The sequence below is a fragment of the Phyllostomus hastatus genome, unplaced genomic scaffold (genome assembly GCF_019186645.2).
Source record: "Phyllostomus hastatus isolate PE091 unplaced genomic scaffold, TTU_PhHast_1.1 phas_contig_137, whole genome shotgun sequence".
Lineage (NCBI taxonomy): Eukaryota > Metazoa > Chordata > Mammalia > Chiroptera > Phyllostomidae > Phyllostomus > Phyllostomus hastatus.
In genome coordinates this window covers 2,397,285-2,412,263 of record NW_025333583.1, presented here as the reverse complement: position 1 = coordinate 2,412,263, position 14,979 = coordinate 2,397,285, and the positions used below count along the sequence as shown (strand labels likewise).

The 14,979-nt window shown below is 45.5% G+C and overlaps 1 protein-coding gene across 4 annotated transcripts in view; it reads right to left on the bottom strand.

The window, feature by feature from the left end:
* The window catches only part of LOC123828626 (collagen alpha-4(IV) chain-like), a 123,110-nt gene that overhangs the window by 56,200 nt on the left and 51,931 nt on the right, over nucleotides 1-14,979 (bottom strand). For all 4 annotated transcript variants that reach the window (XM_045853711.1, XM_045853721.1, XM_045853712.1 and 1 more), the window contains exons 21-28: nucleotides 13,178-13,267; nucleotides 12,042-12,205; nucleotides 7,489-7,561; nucleotides 6,365-6,471; nucleotides 4,105-4,288; nucleotides 2,652-2,720; nucleotides 805-912; nucleotides 138-356 (exon numbers count right to left, since the gene is read on the bottom strand). In XM_045853711.1, coding sequence (XP_045709667.1) covers nucleotides 138-356; nucleotides 805-912; nucleotides 2,652-2,720; nucleotides 4,105-4,288; nucleotides 6,365-6,471; nucleotides 7,489-7,561; nucleotides 12,042-12,205; nucleotides 13,178-13,267 — 1,014 coding nt within the window. The remainder of the gene's footprint in view (nucleotides 1-137; nucleotides 357-804; nucleotides 913-2,651; nucleotides 2,721-4,104; nucleotides 4,289-6,364; nucleotides 6,472-7,488; nucleotides 7,562-12,041; nucleotides 12,206-13,177; nucleotides 13,268-14,979) is intronic.

Below are 14,979 nucleotides of genomic sequence, written 5' to 3'. Positions count from 1 at the left end.
GCCCACGTAGGAGGGAAGGTGCTCAGGGGACATTTTTACGTTCTGGATTTCCAAGTGAAATACTGCAAGTGCCCTTCAGTGACCTTTCCCAGAACTGAGCTGGCTTTGTAGACACAGGGACTGCACAGCCCTCATACCTGCAGGCCCGGGATGTCCTGGGTCACCCCTGAGTCCTTTCAACCCCGGCATTCCTGAAGGACCCCTCTTTCCTGGGGGTCCTGGGTGGCCATAAGCGGGGTCTCCAGGGGCTCCTTTCTGACCATCCGGTCCAGGTAAACCAGGAGGGCCTGGGGGCCCGGCAGGAGAGGAGCCCTTGTCCCCTTCCAAACCTGGATCTCCCATGCCACCACGAACACCTGTGGAACAAAAATTGTTTCAAGCATTAAATGTAGAAATCTAGAACCTAAGCACCTATAAGACTGCTACTTTGATAAAAACACATTTTTAAAAATACAAAGGCACTTAACAGGTATTGTTGTTTTTGCCATCTTTTGCAAGGAAATAAATTGTAATTTTGTATTTCCTAAATATGGATGGCATCTCCCTGATTGCTTGCATCGTCTGGCAAATGGACCACCTGGACTGAGCATCTTTTACAACGCAACAGACCAATGACGGCCTACAACTCATGCTTCAGGTGGAAGAGACCTTGATAACTCACAAAATTATCACAACGCAGCTAAGAACTTCATGTATGGCCGAAACCCTTTCCCTCACCATCTGGGGACCTTGGGACTATTGCCTTAAGAAGATCATCCAGTTTTAGGACATGCGACTTGCCCTAAAGAAAAGCACTTTCCTTACCAGGTGGACCAGGTATTTTTGATACTCCCGGTTTGCCAGGACAACCTTTTTGCCCGTCAAAACCCCTCGGCCCTGGAGTACCCCGAGGACCAGGAAATCCTTTCGGACCTAAACAAAACAACAATGAAACACAGGCTCAGTAAGACACAAATCAAAGGAGAACAACAGGAGGTGATTTTAAAAGATCTGTGTTGAGCCTGTTTACGAGTGTTTCTACTTGATGGCGGTAAAGATGTGTCCTCGTCTGGGCGGTAGAACAGTTTTATGAGTCCCCTGCTCCAAATAAGTGTTTCTTAGGCAGTGATTGATTGTGTCCGGGTACTTTCTCAGAAGCTGCCCTGTAAAGGGTTCCTCCTGAAAGCCTTTTGCAGGAGCACCACCCTCCAGCTGAGCCTTGCAGTGCGCTCTCGTGCTGAGTCTCAAACACACATATGTGAGCACAGCCTGTCCTTCAGGGAGGGTAGAGGCAGTAGCCAGCATGTGGCCCTGATGCAAAGACACGACAGGAAAGGCCAAAGTGCAGTCCCCACATCTCACTACATTTGCCCTTAAGTGAAGTATAGGCCAAAAGCCCCTGTGAAAGGAATTGAGGGGTTTTTTAGAACCTTCTGTGATTTCCTATTAGGAGACACCTCAGCTGAAATGACATACAAATCATGAAGTTCAGGGCTCAATGTTCGCTTCCCTTGAGCTGGAAGCTGCTAAAAGTGATCACAAATTGTTTTTCTGCATCTATGACAAGGTATCAGTAAATGTGAAGAGCATTGGATCAGTCAGCCAGCAATGCTCCTCTCTACTGGTGGGGACATATACTTCTGCCCCCTGGCTCTTGCCTTGTGCTGGGTGGGGTGTCGTTCCCACGCTTTGGCCTGGGGCTTGGTCCTGGGACTTGCTTTGGCCAATAGGATATTAACAACCATGAAGCAACGAGAGGTGCAAACTCTGCCCACAAAGCCAGGCTGCCCTCCTGCATTTCTGCAGTCACATGACACGAGCACATGCTGGTCCCACAGTGACCCAATTCTGCAGACCCCAACTTGAACTTGAGCCCAGGACCAAGTCAACTGACACCATCTTAGGTCCACTGAACCCCCACAAACCTGCAGACCCACAACAGAGAAAATAAATATGTGTGGTAGCCCACTGGGATTTTGAGGTTGTTATATAACATTATCGTGACAAAAGCTATTGGCTACAGAGAGCTATAGAGTGTCATTCATCATTCAACCTGTCATTTTTTTGTTGTACAGGACTGAAAAGTTACCTTCAGTAGCTCTGCCAGTGGTCAATGGGTCAGTTTAAGTGAACTCTGAATAAATAAAAGGAAATTGGGCAAAATTCTTTATATAGATTTGGGGGTCTAATGTAGCTAAAAAGATAGTGATCCAAATGAACCAGTTTCCTGAACATGAAATCAGGGATGTAGGTATGTGGGCATTTTTCAGATTGTTTCTGGCCAGAAGTTTGGGTCTCTTGTAAAGCAGAATAGAGAAAAACGTAGAATCAGTAAGCAAGTGATTGTTTTTTTAATTCTTGGGACACAGGACAAGAAAGTAGATACAATTTTAACACTCTCAAAGGCAAACATTTTAACTTGTATGTGATCCAATCCAGGTAAATTTTGTTGCACGGAGATAAGAAGAACCCACTTGGAGTGTGCCCAGACCAGCAGACTAGAGATTCAACATGAATTACTACAAATGCTGTTTTCCCATGGGCCCTCAAATCCTTATGTTAATTTTAGAGTACCCTAACTTTTTGCCCGTGGATTTTCTTTTGGTTTATCTGCCTCGCCAGGGCTTTTATTCTGAAGAACGTATAAGACAGCGGCTTCTCATTGGTCGTACCTGGAAGTCCATCCGCACCCGGAGGGCCTGGCTGCCCAGGATAGCTGACATTACAAGGAACTGCATCACCTGGAATAATAATTTTAAAGGGTGGCATTCACACAACTGATAGCTCAATGCACTGTGAATCTCAATGACAATTCCATCAATATATTTTTTCATAGAGTATATGTAGAATTCAAAGGAAAAGACTCAAAAATACCATAGATCACTTGAACTACTTTTACTTCAAATTTCTAGAAAATCTGTCCTAACATCCAAACTTCAACTCTCAAAGCAGTTATAAACATAAGAGGATGAAGCAAAATATTGATTCCAAGAAGCATCAGTTTTAGTGACATAGAACAAATATTGGGTTTATAGACTTAAGGTGTTGAGTGCCATGAGAAGCCTTGGTAAATTACCAGCAGGCGCCGGTGCCAAATTCAGAAGATTCAGCTCCTAGTCCGGAGGTGGGGTAATGGTGCAAACAAAGAGACTGGGTGGGGCATTCAAAAGAGCTATCGTTCACTGAGGGCCCGGCCTGGGCCAAGTGCTTCCAACAGGTTATCTCTTGTCGTCCTGACGACCCTGCAGTGCGGTGAAAGTCATCTCCCACACCAGTCAGGGAGGACAATGAGATTCCCAGTGTGCACCTCTGAGACCCCTGTCTTTCAAAGTGGGGTGGCTATCTTTTATCACAGAAATAATAATCTCATCATGTATGCTCTCAAATCACAAACATATGAGATGAAAAAAAGTAATATTCGATTTGGATGGGACCCGGACTGATTTTAAACTATATTGAGTTCCGAGGTATTTGCCTTTCTAAGTCGTTAAATCAAGAACCAAAGGTATCATTCTTTTCTGAAATTTCACAATTAACAATGTAGCCCAAGGGATGTGTACATATTACAAAAAAAATCTTAAATAAATCTTTTTCCAACCTTTTAAAAAGTTTATAGCTATAATACTGCACATCATTTCATTGTTGGAAATTCATAAAACTATCAAATATATTTAAAATCCCTTCTTTTTTCTCCCAAGAATGCTTACAGATGGGTTTACAGGGACAATATAATGTGTTTTTTAAATGAAACTAGTGGGTTTTTTTAATTAAAATACACTGCCTTATCTCAGAAGGCTGTAAAAATAGATATTTTGAATATGGGTATACACGTAATTTTAATATAGTCAGATTGTATTAGTTGATACTGAGAAATGAATAAAAGGCAACTTTGGTATGCCAAACAAAGCAACAAAGACATCTTATCATTTTTAAGCATTTGTTTTAAATATTCATTCTGATGTGATGCTTTTACTTGTTTCACAACATTCGAGGTCTGAACAGCAGCTTGATGGAATTGTACTCAGTGGTTCTGCCACGGCTCGAATAGCTGCACCCAGAGGAGAGGCTCGCATGAGCCTCCGTGGCTTCACTGGACACGCTGCCACACGAAATGTTCACAATTACCTTTCTGACCCTTCGGGCCATCGGGGCCCCTCTCCCCTGGGCGGCCTGGGGCTCCTGGCTGCCCCCTTGCTCCCAGTGGGCCGGGAAATCCCAGTCCTGGAGGCCCCCTCGGTCCTTCTCTCCCAGGGGGGCCTGGCTGTCCCGGAGACCCTGGGTCACCTGGGGCCGCGTCTTCATGATCCCCCTGGGAACGTTCACATCGTGAGTCAGTTACCAACCTTGGAGGGTCCGTGAACTCAAAGTAGTCATTGTCACAAGCTCAGGAAACACAGGCAGAAAGCTCATAATTCTAGGAGACAGGGACTCCAGCAAATTTAATTTTAAACGATTAATTTAGATTCTTCTTCATATTCTACATTCATATTTACAGAAAGATGTGATTGGGGTGTGGGTCTTATGCCTCAAACACAAAAAGTTATGGGGTTGTGACATCTTGAAAACAGAATAAGAAATCTTACGGAGAACCATTCTTTATTATTCAATATAATAAAATACAGAATGAGTAAATGAATGGAGGTAGGAGCTTGCAAACTGAGTACGTTCTTATGCACTTGAAATTGTTTTCCAGCACTCTTATGAGAAGACACAGGGGTAGGCTCCATGCCCTGCCACATCTGTGGACAAAGGGCTGGCAGATCCTTGCTCCTCCCACGTAAAAAGTTGACCTTTGACTAACTGTCTACTTCTGTTTCTCTGGAAACTCTAAAAATCATATGTCAACTGCTCATTTCACATTACTAGGCAACCTGACATAGAGGAAAATCAAACCCAGGCAGCAAAACCTGCATCTGGTCTGGAAGGGCTGGAAAGGCCTGCACAGAACCCTCGCTGGAGCTTCCTTGAGTGGTGGCTCCTATAACCGCCAAGTTCCCTGTGGGGTCCCCCAAGCTCCACTGTGGGGCCCCCCGAGCTCCACTGTGGGGAATACAGTCCTTATGGGGAAGGCGGCTTTCAGGTCAGCGCTGCCCACACATCTGCCGCATGCGGACCTCATCTCCTTCACCCCACCCGAGGGCCCAGCTGCAAGGGCTCTGGCTCACCGGGAATGCCTGACGCCGCCCTACTGGCGAGTTCAGTGTCCCGTCTACCATCCTTCTGCACAGGCTGGTCCCAAATGTGATATATGATAGTGTTGTGAGTCTCCATTGTTTCAGTGAGCCTAGGAAGACCACCCCCTGCCAATGGGTGTGATAGAAATTCCTCTTCCAATGTGATCTGTAATATCCTCTGGTTTTACACAATCAGGTTAGTGTACATGAAGACAACTGCCACTCAGTGGCGCTGGTTCTAAATAGTTTCTCAAGTGGAAGAGTGAATTAAACAGGGACTATCGAGTCTAGAGCAGAGAACATTATTCACATATTGGAAGTCAGCAGAAAGACCAAAAAGCTATAAGCATGATCTAACCTGACTTCTAAACTTCTGTCTCTTATTCACACGTGTTGTCTCTGAACGATTTCCTATGAAATCAGAATGTGGTTCTCCCCTGTTACAACTCAGTCTGGTGGAGGGACCACGTGCTTTGGGACAAGGCCAACCATGGTTTTCACTCCTGTTTGACCTACTTGATAGATAGAGGACCTGGAGTGCCCTCACTGTAAAACTGGAGAGATACTTGTTCTTCCGAAGCCTACTATTGGGAGTAAACCCCTAGCTCCCTTTCTGTGTGATGACAAGCATTCAGAAATACCTCATATGCATGATGGTTTACATTCCTAAGCGTTGAAACATGTCTCACAGTCTTCTCTTATGACCTTCATTACCTAGACATGGTCTCCACCCAAAAGATGCTGAACAAATGTAGAAATACCATTCAGCAATGGATTTTCCATCAGCCAATACATCAATTTAGTGAAGTTGCACTAGTTTATCCTTTTTTTTTTTTGCTCACTACTTCCCTCACATGCTTCTTCCCTAGGGAACAGAACTCGAGGTAGTTATCAGGACCTGTGCTCTGTTCTCCACGCTACCGAGTCAACTGAACAGGCCTCTCATCAGTGCGGGCTTTGAAGACACGAGGGGAAAGACCACCGCAGGAATGATACAGAGACTGGAGACAGAAAGTCCTGCTGTGACTGAACTGCCACTCAGGATTTCAGACCATCTGCAATCATGCCATAGCTTTTATGACAACCATGGTTTTGTGTCGGTGAATCACAGGTGGCTCGGATTTCCAGCACATTAACATTTACCGAGGTAGAGCACATGCTTTGTGCCCGTGTAAGACAGCGAAATTCCACAGCAGAAGAACTGTACATACTGGGGGTCCTGGATCCCCTGGCACGCCAGGATGTCCGTCCCAACCGTGTTGTCCCCGCTGCCCTGGGGGTCCCGGGAGCCCATCAGGCCCTCTTTCTCCTTTGTGCCCTGGGAACAAAAGCCAAAAAGATATTCCAGCCCTTATCAGAAGTGGGGGAAGTAGAAGATGACCTGCGACCACAGATAAAGGCGTGACTTTCACTCCGTGTGAGGGGGGAGAGAGTCCCCTGAGGGCCCCACTCGCCACAGTTGCACTAAGGCAACTGCGAAAGTCAGAAAGTGGGAGATGACAACCGCCCCACCCACTGAATCTTCTATTTGGGAAACGTTCCTCTTCCCATGCTGACGGGGGGTTCTGTATGGGGCTGCCAATCACAACAGCATCTCCCCCGCCTGTGAGATGTTGGACATGGTCCTCCACCTCCTGGCCACAGTGGATGCCCCTGGGGACGCCACAGTGGACGAATCACCACTGTGATTCATGGTTGGGCACTTGCGAAGGCCGGTCCAATCCTTCCTGAAATTTGCTCCTAACTGGAGCGGAGAAAATACACTTCTTTCTTACATCGAGTTGGAAGAACTGGGACCTGCCTGGGGCATGTGCCCACAGCCCAGTGAAAGCGACTCTTGCGGCAAAGTGCAGACGGCACAATGAAATATGCAAGACGCAGGGACAGCCTCCTGTGTGGTTGTCCCTTGCAAACCCCACATCTAACCTTTCACATTTTGCTTAATTAGCCCCCAAATTACTTTTTTCTTAGACTACTCCAATCTGGATTTCTGTCACTTTACAACCAAAATATTCTTGATCAGCACAGGATTCTGTACGGTGGTGAATAAATACCAGGCAAGTCAAGGGAGGGCTGGTTTCAAACCTGGGTTCCCAGCACTAAAGATCTGAAAAGGTGACCGAAGACGCATGTGTGCTTCCAAATAAGAGACAGAGGATTTGAGGCTCAACATTCACACGACTCAGTGAAGGGCAGAGAGTATTTTCTTAAGAAACCTCAATAATAATCTTCAGTCTTGCTGTAGAATTGATCTGTGGTCACTGGGGAAATTACTGCAAGGAGGCGGTTCATGTATCATTCATAAGGTCTCAGCGAGGTAACTAATGAGGCTCACCTTTCAGTCTGGCTACAACCCTGTCTCCCTTTTCTCCTTTGTGGCCAGGCGGTCCTGGGGCACCAGGTGTTCCCTGGGTGAAAAATAATAGCAACAGGTCAGTTTAAGTGTGGTGGGTCAAAGGTTATTCACATTCCTGTATATTTAATGCCTCTTCTTTCCTTCTAACCACCTGCTCTAAATTCTAGTTTGGCACACCGGGTCTCCCTCTCGTCCTTGCCTTCCGAGGCGGGCCCTGCCTTCCAAAACCGAGGCTCTTGAATTGCATGTAAAAGCTGGTGGATCTGAATAACGTCTGTACCTGAGTTAGCAGAAATTCATCAACATCGCTGTCCTGGTTGTGACAACACACTAGGATTGTGTAAGGTATCATTGGGCGAAGCTGGGTGAAGGGTACGTGGAAGTTCTCTGAATGACCGTGTGACTTCTTATAAGTAAAACTTTATTTTAAAATAAAAAATCTATAGTTAGGAAAAACTTTTAAAACTATCGTGGGCTTTGTAATATAGAACTGAAAGGAGAGGGGTAGGCTAACCATGGCGGCTGCCACTAGAGCTGAAGGTAGAGATTGAGAGATGAGTTTGTGATTAAAGAGACTGGTATTGAGGGAAGTTAATGAGCAATAGAAGGAAAAGTAAGAACTTTGCTACAGTCAGTATATTTCCTCTGCAAAGCAAGTAAACACCTACCATATTTTGCTGTGTATAATGCGCATTTTTTGCCCAAAATTTTGAGGGAAAAATAAGGGTGCACATTATACATGTGTGGTCCTAAAATGTGGGTGCACATTTACACAGCAAAATATGGTAATTCTGGCTGATGGGTCATCATCTTTTGACCTCAACTGCTCTGAGACTGGTGTATGTGGGTTATGGTTTTGTAAGTGTTACATAGTATGAAATAGCAAGCCATGTCAAAAATCTAGAACCCTACCGTTGGTATATTGGAGTGGCCAAGCATTCCAGTAAATATTCTAGTAAACACGGACACACTACACATAGCTGAAAGTTACTTATCAAAAAACCCTGGCAAGAATGTGAAAAGAGGCAAAAATGGCTGAGCAGCCATTTGCTTTGCTCCCACACAGGCCCCGCTGCCTCGCTTTCACACACTCCCGCAACAGGTTGAAGCACGCCTGATTACCTTTCTAACTGGCCCTTACTGGTTTACGAGCGGCGCGGCGTAAAGGGGAGAAGGCGCCAGAGAGATGCGCACAGCCGCAGCGTCGAACAGAGAGGGTGTGAAGAAGCCAAGCATGCACCCAGCGGGCAGAGGAACCGAAATGGACGTCATGGTTGGGAGCCGTTCCATGTGGAGAAGATACAGCCGCACACACACCAGCCGCTCAATAACCCCACAAATATCACTCCAGGATAACACCCTGTGTGCGGCAATATCCTTGGGGCATCAAAACGGCGAGTGGAAAAAAAATTCTCAGTAGAAATAGCCAAATTCAACAAGGAAAGGAACTTTAGAAATCATAAAGTGCTCATATGGCTTGAGTATTGCTTAAATTCTTATTTTTGCTGTCCATGCTAAGTCACAAAGGACAAAGGAACAGGGCCACAGTGGTTGGCATGAGGTATCCAACCCAAGAGATGGACAGTGAAATGTCCCTCTGACGGATGGAGCATCAACGGGAAACTACTCACACAGCATTCGAACCAATGACTCCCCAGGAAGACAAGACCAGGGCCACGCTTCCTGAACGCCCTGGAGGAAGGCACGCACCCTGGGGGTCTGAGCAGATAATCAGTGAGCACACTGGCAGCTTAGAATGTATTACGAATTGCTCTAATGTTCTGCAGACGTGGAATTTTAATTATTCAAGTCAGATCATAGACTAAGTTGAGCTAGCAAGAAAAAACAATCACCAGCACCATCTCTATATTTCGCGAAGGAGACATCCATTTACTGAGAACCTACGAAGAGCCAGGCGTTGTTCTGAGTCCCAAGGACACAGCAGTTAACAAGACCGTCTGCCTTCATGGCATGGAGACTCTAGTGAAACAAATGTTGAATCTACGAAATTCCTGGGGTCAGAGGGCGCCCCAGCCACTTTGGGATCGAGAGCGGCTTTTCACAATTCGGAGACCCGCGATGGCTAAACATGTGTGTTAACACAACAGGCAAATCTCAGCAGCAACAAAAATGTCCTCTCTGCCTGGCGCATACTAGTTGTTTCACACACAGTCCAGGCCCGGGACCTCAACCGCAGGTGCCCAGTGGGCCGTGTCCTTCTGATGCAAGCAGGCGGGTGGTCGTGGTGGGGACTGGAGAGCCCAGACCTCCCCCCATGGGCACAGCCAGCTCTGAGCTGCCAGCAGCAGTGGGAACGCACTGACCCTGTGTTGATGAATTTCCAAGTTTCCAGGACGGCCATAAACCTCATAGTAATAGTACAGAAAGCAACAGTGAGATGTACGAAGGAGTGAGAGCACCTGCAGGGACTGTCTGTTGTTCTTCATGCTGTCTCCTTCTGTCCATCCCTCCCTCCCTCCTTCCCTTCCCTTCCACAGTGCCCCACAGTATGAACTTGGTCCCTAACTGTGGCTGCAAAGCGATGCATTTAATGCAGGGAAGTTATGTGGACAGAATCATACGCAGAACAAAGACATCACAAATACAGAGACTTAAGCCCTGGAGCACCGGAATCACATAAACCTCAGCCAGGACAACCCTGGATGAACTAGCAATCCACACGCCAACATGTCAGCCCTGAGAAACAACTCAATTAGGAAGCCACAAAAGTATTTTAGAGCCAATTACATCTTCATTAAGAAGATTAAGTAGCAATAAAAAGAAGTGATGATGATAAAATGTTGAATTAGAAAAGCAGACTATAAAATGCAAATTACGTAATAATTACAACCAAGCCCACTTCCCGTACGTGCATGCAGGCCCTAGCTTCCTGTTGAGCAGACTGTGCAAGTGCAGCAGGTGCTGCAGGGGCAGCTGGGTCGTCACCGCACTTCCGGGCCTCAGGTCGGGGACCTTATTTTCGTGAGACTTCCCGGGAGGAATGGAAACATGCATGGGTGCTGCTGGTCAGGCTCCAGGCCACCCAGGATTAACCCTCTTTAATAAGGAGGGAGAGGAGGGCTGTCTCCTGCCTGCGGAGGAGGATCCAGGGGGCAGTGATTTTGCTCCGATGGACAGCTGAAAGGCTGTGCCTCAACCCGAGCCCCTTGTAATGGTCAGCAAACGAGAGCCACTTTGAGATACATCCCATCATCCACTCTCTGGCACTAAATATCACGTGAGCTCTGACAATGCCAGTATTTATATCTCCAGCCTCTACCTCTGATCTGGATCCTTTACTTACGTATCATCCCCGCTGCCTACTTGACATCTCCACTTGCTTGTCTACTAGGCATCTCAAACTTAAGTGTCCCCAGTGATACCGCTTCCCTTCATCCACCCACGGCTGCTCCTCGCATGGTCTGTGCCATCTCGGCTCCAGCCTTTACGTCTCTTCTTCTCGTGTCCCAAGTCCAGGCTAACAGCCACCCTGTGAGCTCTATCTTCAGAATGCATCCACTTCCCACCACACCCTGTACTACCAGGTACCGTATTTTGCCATGTATAATGCACACCCCATTTTGGTACTAAATTTTCAGGAAAAAAACCTTTTGTTTTAATTTTTTAATTCAACTTTTCATTTATTTACATTTAGACACTTGTTTTTTATATTCTAAAGGAATTTTAGCATTTATTTTTTAACATATTATGGTACAAGAAATTTTATGTAACAATTACAAAACACATGAACAGATCAAAGTATTTCAGGCACTACCCATGTGTAGTGTGCGTCCTTATTTTTCACTCAACAATTTGGGCAAAAAAATATGCATTAAACGTGGCAAAGTATGGTAAATCCATGTGCTATCTTATGTCGCCAAGATTGCTGTCGCCATGTCCTGGCTCCTCTCCTCCCCACCCCGCTCAGGGTCTGGCTTTAACAGAGCTACAAGAATGGTCCATTTAAAATGAGTGTCAGATTCTTTCTGGCCTTCAAACACTCCTGGCTGCTCTGTGTCATCCAGAGTGAAAACTCATGTTCAGCCCACCCACAAAGCCCCATGCTCAGCGGCCCCTCCTAACTTCCAGCCATTCCTTTGACTTTATCTTCCCCTGCTCTGCCCCTCGCTCTCTCCACTCAAGCCACACTGGGTGGTGATGGTGTTGCTCACCACGTGCCACACTGTGTATTTACTCGTCAATCTGTTGTCTGGTGTATGTCCTCCCACAGGGTAGAGGCTCCCAGGGAGCACAGACTGTGTGCCGGTCCCTGCTGTAGCCTTAGCACCTGCACTAGCACCTAGAACATAGCAGGTGCTCAATACATGAGCCAAAGGGATAGATAGATACATGGATGAATGGATGAATGAATGAATGAATGAATGAAAGAAAACAGATTATTTGGGGCATTCATACATTGATATGTTCAAAACATAAAATATATATCACACTATAAATTAGAAACAGGTCCCATTGAATTTGATCTCTGTCTCTTTTCACTGGAAAGATTGTTCCTGGTAAGAAGTACTCACCGGTGGCCCTGGAGGCCCTTCAGCACCAGGAGGGCCCGGGTGACCTTTCTCTCCAGGCCACCCGCGGGGCCCCAAGTCTCCTTTACTGCCCTGCCTCCCGGGAAGGCCAGGGAGGCCCGGGGCGCCCACGGGGCCAGGCTTGCAGGCACAGGGCCCTGCGTCTCCTAGACAGAGGATAAAAGACAACTTTGTCATATTGTCATGTTTCCCAATAAAGGCTTCACTACAGAAAACCAATAGTGAAAATAAAAACAAAAAGGGTCTAACATACACAGTTCTGATAGCAGACAACAGATCAAGTGTGGTGTGGGGTGGGGCCTCCATGTGGGGACACCGAGGCATGGTCTTCTCTACGCGGTGGGTATATTGTTTTTGCACCTATGGGGTGTACTGAGTCTTAATAAACTCATCTTCACAAATTCTGGGGGGGAAATCTGATGTCCAATTCTACTTAAAAAACGTTTAAAATAAGAAAGCCTCTTAAAAGTCTCTTATTTGGCTCTTACTAAAAAGGTCTCTTACTTGGTCCCCGCTGAAGAATCAATGACAAACATTTGGTTAGAGCATAAACCCTGAACAGTCAAGGAAACGAAACAATACGTGACCAGGGATTATTGGACGCATTGAACATTATAACTGATAACTCACTGCACTGCATTCGCTGATCATCAGGACTGTTAGTCTTAAAAAATGTCTTTAAGATAATCGAACTCATCAGCTCTCATACCCACCTGACTCAGTCGGTCAAAAGGCACAGAACAATTTAGAGTACAGAAATAGCACCATAGGCATTGGGTGAGCCTGGGAAATATGAGACCCCCAGAGAGAAACCGAAATAAAAGATCAACACCGTACTCCCTCTGCTGCTTCTAAGGAATCAAGAGGATCTTGTGGAAAAGTTACCACTTGGAGGCAAATGTCACGGCAGGTAAGTTTCTCCTTTGTACTCTAAAATATGAGACTTTGACTTTTGGTGAGATCTAATCACGTGATGAGCGCACACTGAAGTGGAGTACTCATCGGGATGACGAAGGAGAGTGACAGTCTAAGCGAAATGCCACACTGTACGTGTCACAAATGCCTCCCAGTCCTGCGTGTGTTGTCCTCTCGAAATTCCACCTTTGATGCATACTTGCCTTTTTCTCCTTTTGAGCCTCTTCTTCCGGGAGGACCCATTTTGCCTTTTACTCCTGGTGGTCCGGGATGCCCAACACTACAATATATAACTTCATAGTGGGAAAGGGGATGGGCAGAGAGAATCACACGATTGTTTGTGAATGTCTCCTACAGAATGAGTGGAAGTGTCTCCTGCACCTACATTTTCCCCTCAGCCCCACTCTATCTTTCATTCCTCTCAATTCTTTCTCGCTCATAGAAGAATACATAATACACAAGGGTCACATCATGCTTCTGCCACCATCACCTTTGGTAAAACCATCCTGGTCTCAGCACTAATTAGTGGGTTGCAGAGCAAGGCCACAGGCAACAAAACAAGCAAACATACCCAAACAAAACAAGTAAACAAAAAACTAAGCAGACGTGTATCACAAAGATCGTTTCCCCTTTCATCACCAGTGATTACCTAATGAAGGAAGCACAAAGCAGCACTCGTCAAAGCAAAAACTCGGAGCTATCTTGCTTACGATAATAGACAGGATGTAAACAATAAGTTCCTCAATCTCCCCCATACTCCAGTAAAATAACATACAGTAAAAGAATATTTTTAAAAGGGCTAAAACTCAAAACAGAGAAAAGGAAAAGGAAATAATGGCAAAACATATACAGACTTAGGAGACCTAACAAAGCTGAATTCTACGTAGGCAGTAAGAAAAGCAACGGAAGAACAAAATGTACATCAGAAATCCCTCCCAAAGTTCAGGAACTGGGACCTCTGAAGTAGAATGGACATGAGTCAGCCCTCACACAAAATGATTTGTTATTGAAACAGTCAGACTATAAGATCCCCTCCTCAAAACTTGCAGCAGGATAAAATAACAGCCCCCCCAAAACTGGAGGAAGCAGTGTAGCAGGAAGAAAACTTGAAAAGAAACTGTAATTTAAAAAGCAGGTGAGGAAAGACATTTTATCCCTGAAACGTGAACAGGCTGCTGCAAACATTGAAAGAGAACAACAGCAACAGCAAAATTCTTAGAAATTAGAAAAAATACATGATTATAGAAATTTTAAAATTCAGGAGCACAGTTGGAAGCCAGAATTGAGAAAACATCCCAGAAAGTATTGCAGAAAAAAAAGTAAACAGTAATAGATGGAAGATTTTAAAAAGAGACATGTAGGGTTTACTCCCTGATGAATCATGGAGTGCAGAAAGAGAAAAAGAGGAGAGAGGGAGAGGAGAGAATGGCTTCAAGGAAATACTTCCAGAATTTATTTTCAGAAATAAAGGATTTGTGTTGGATTGAAACTGTCCGCTGAGTGTCTACAAATAAATGCAAATGTACCCACACACAAAAAAAGCAAATCATTGTGAACTTCAAGGACATCAAAATAAAGAAAAACTCACAACCTTCCAAGGAAAACAGATCTCAAACAAATGATCAAGTATCTACATGTTACTGAACTTTTTGCAGTAACAACACAGGGTGCTAGAAGACAAAGAAGAATGCTTTAAAAAAACCTGCAGGGAGAATATTTCCAATGAAGAATGTTATACTCCGACAAACTGTGGATCAAATTCTACAGGAGACTGATGTCACTTTCAGACAGGCAAAACCCCTCAGGTCTACACTTCTTCACAGGAAGTACAATGAGGGAGTCAGCCATCGAAAGAAACATGTAAGTTGTAGGAAACACAGAGACAGAGAAAGAGAGAGGGAGAGATCCAGGACCACAGGGAAAGCAGATCTCAAGGCATCATCTCAGCAGATGAAAAACGCCACCTGCCCTGATTTGAACAGGCCAAAAGCTCTGGGAGAGATTT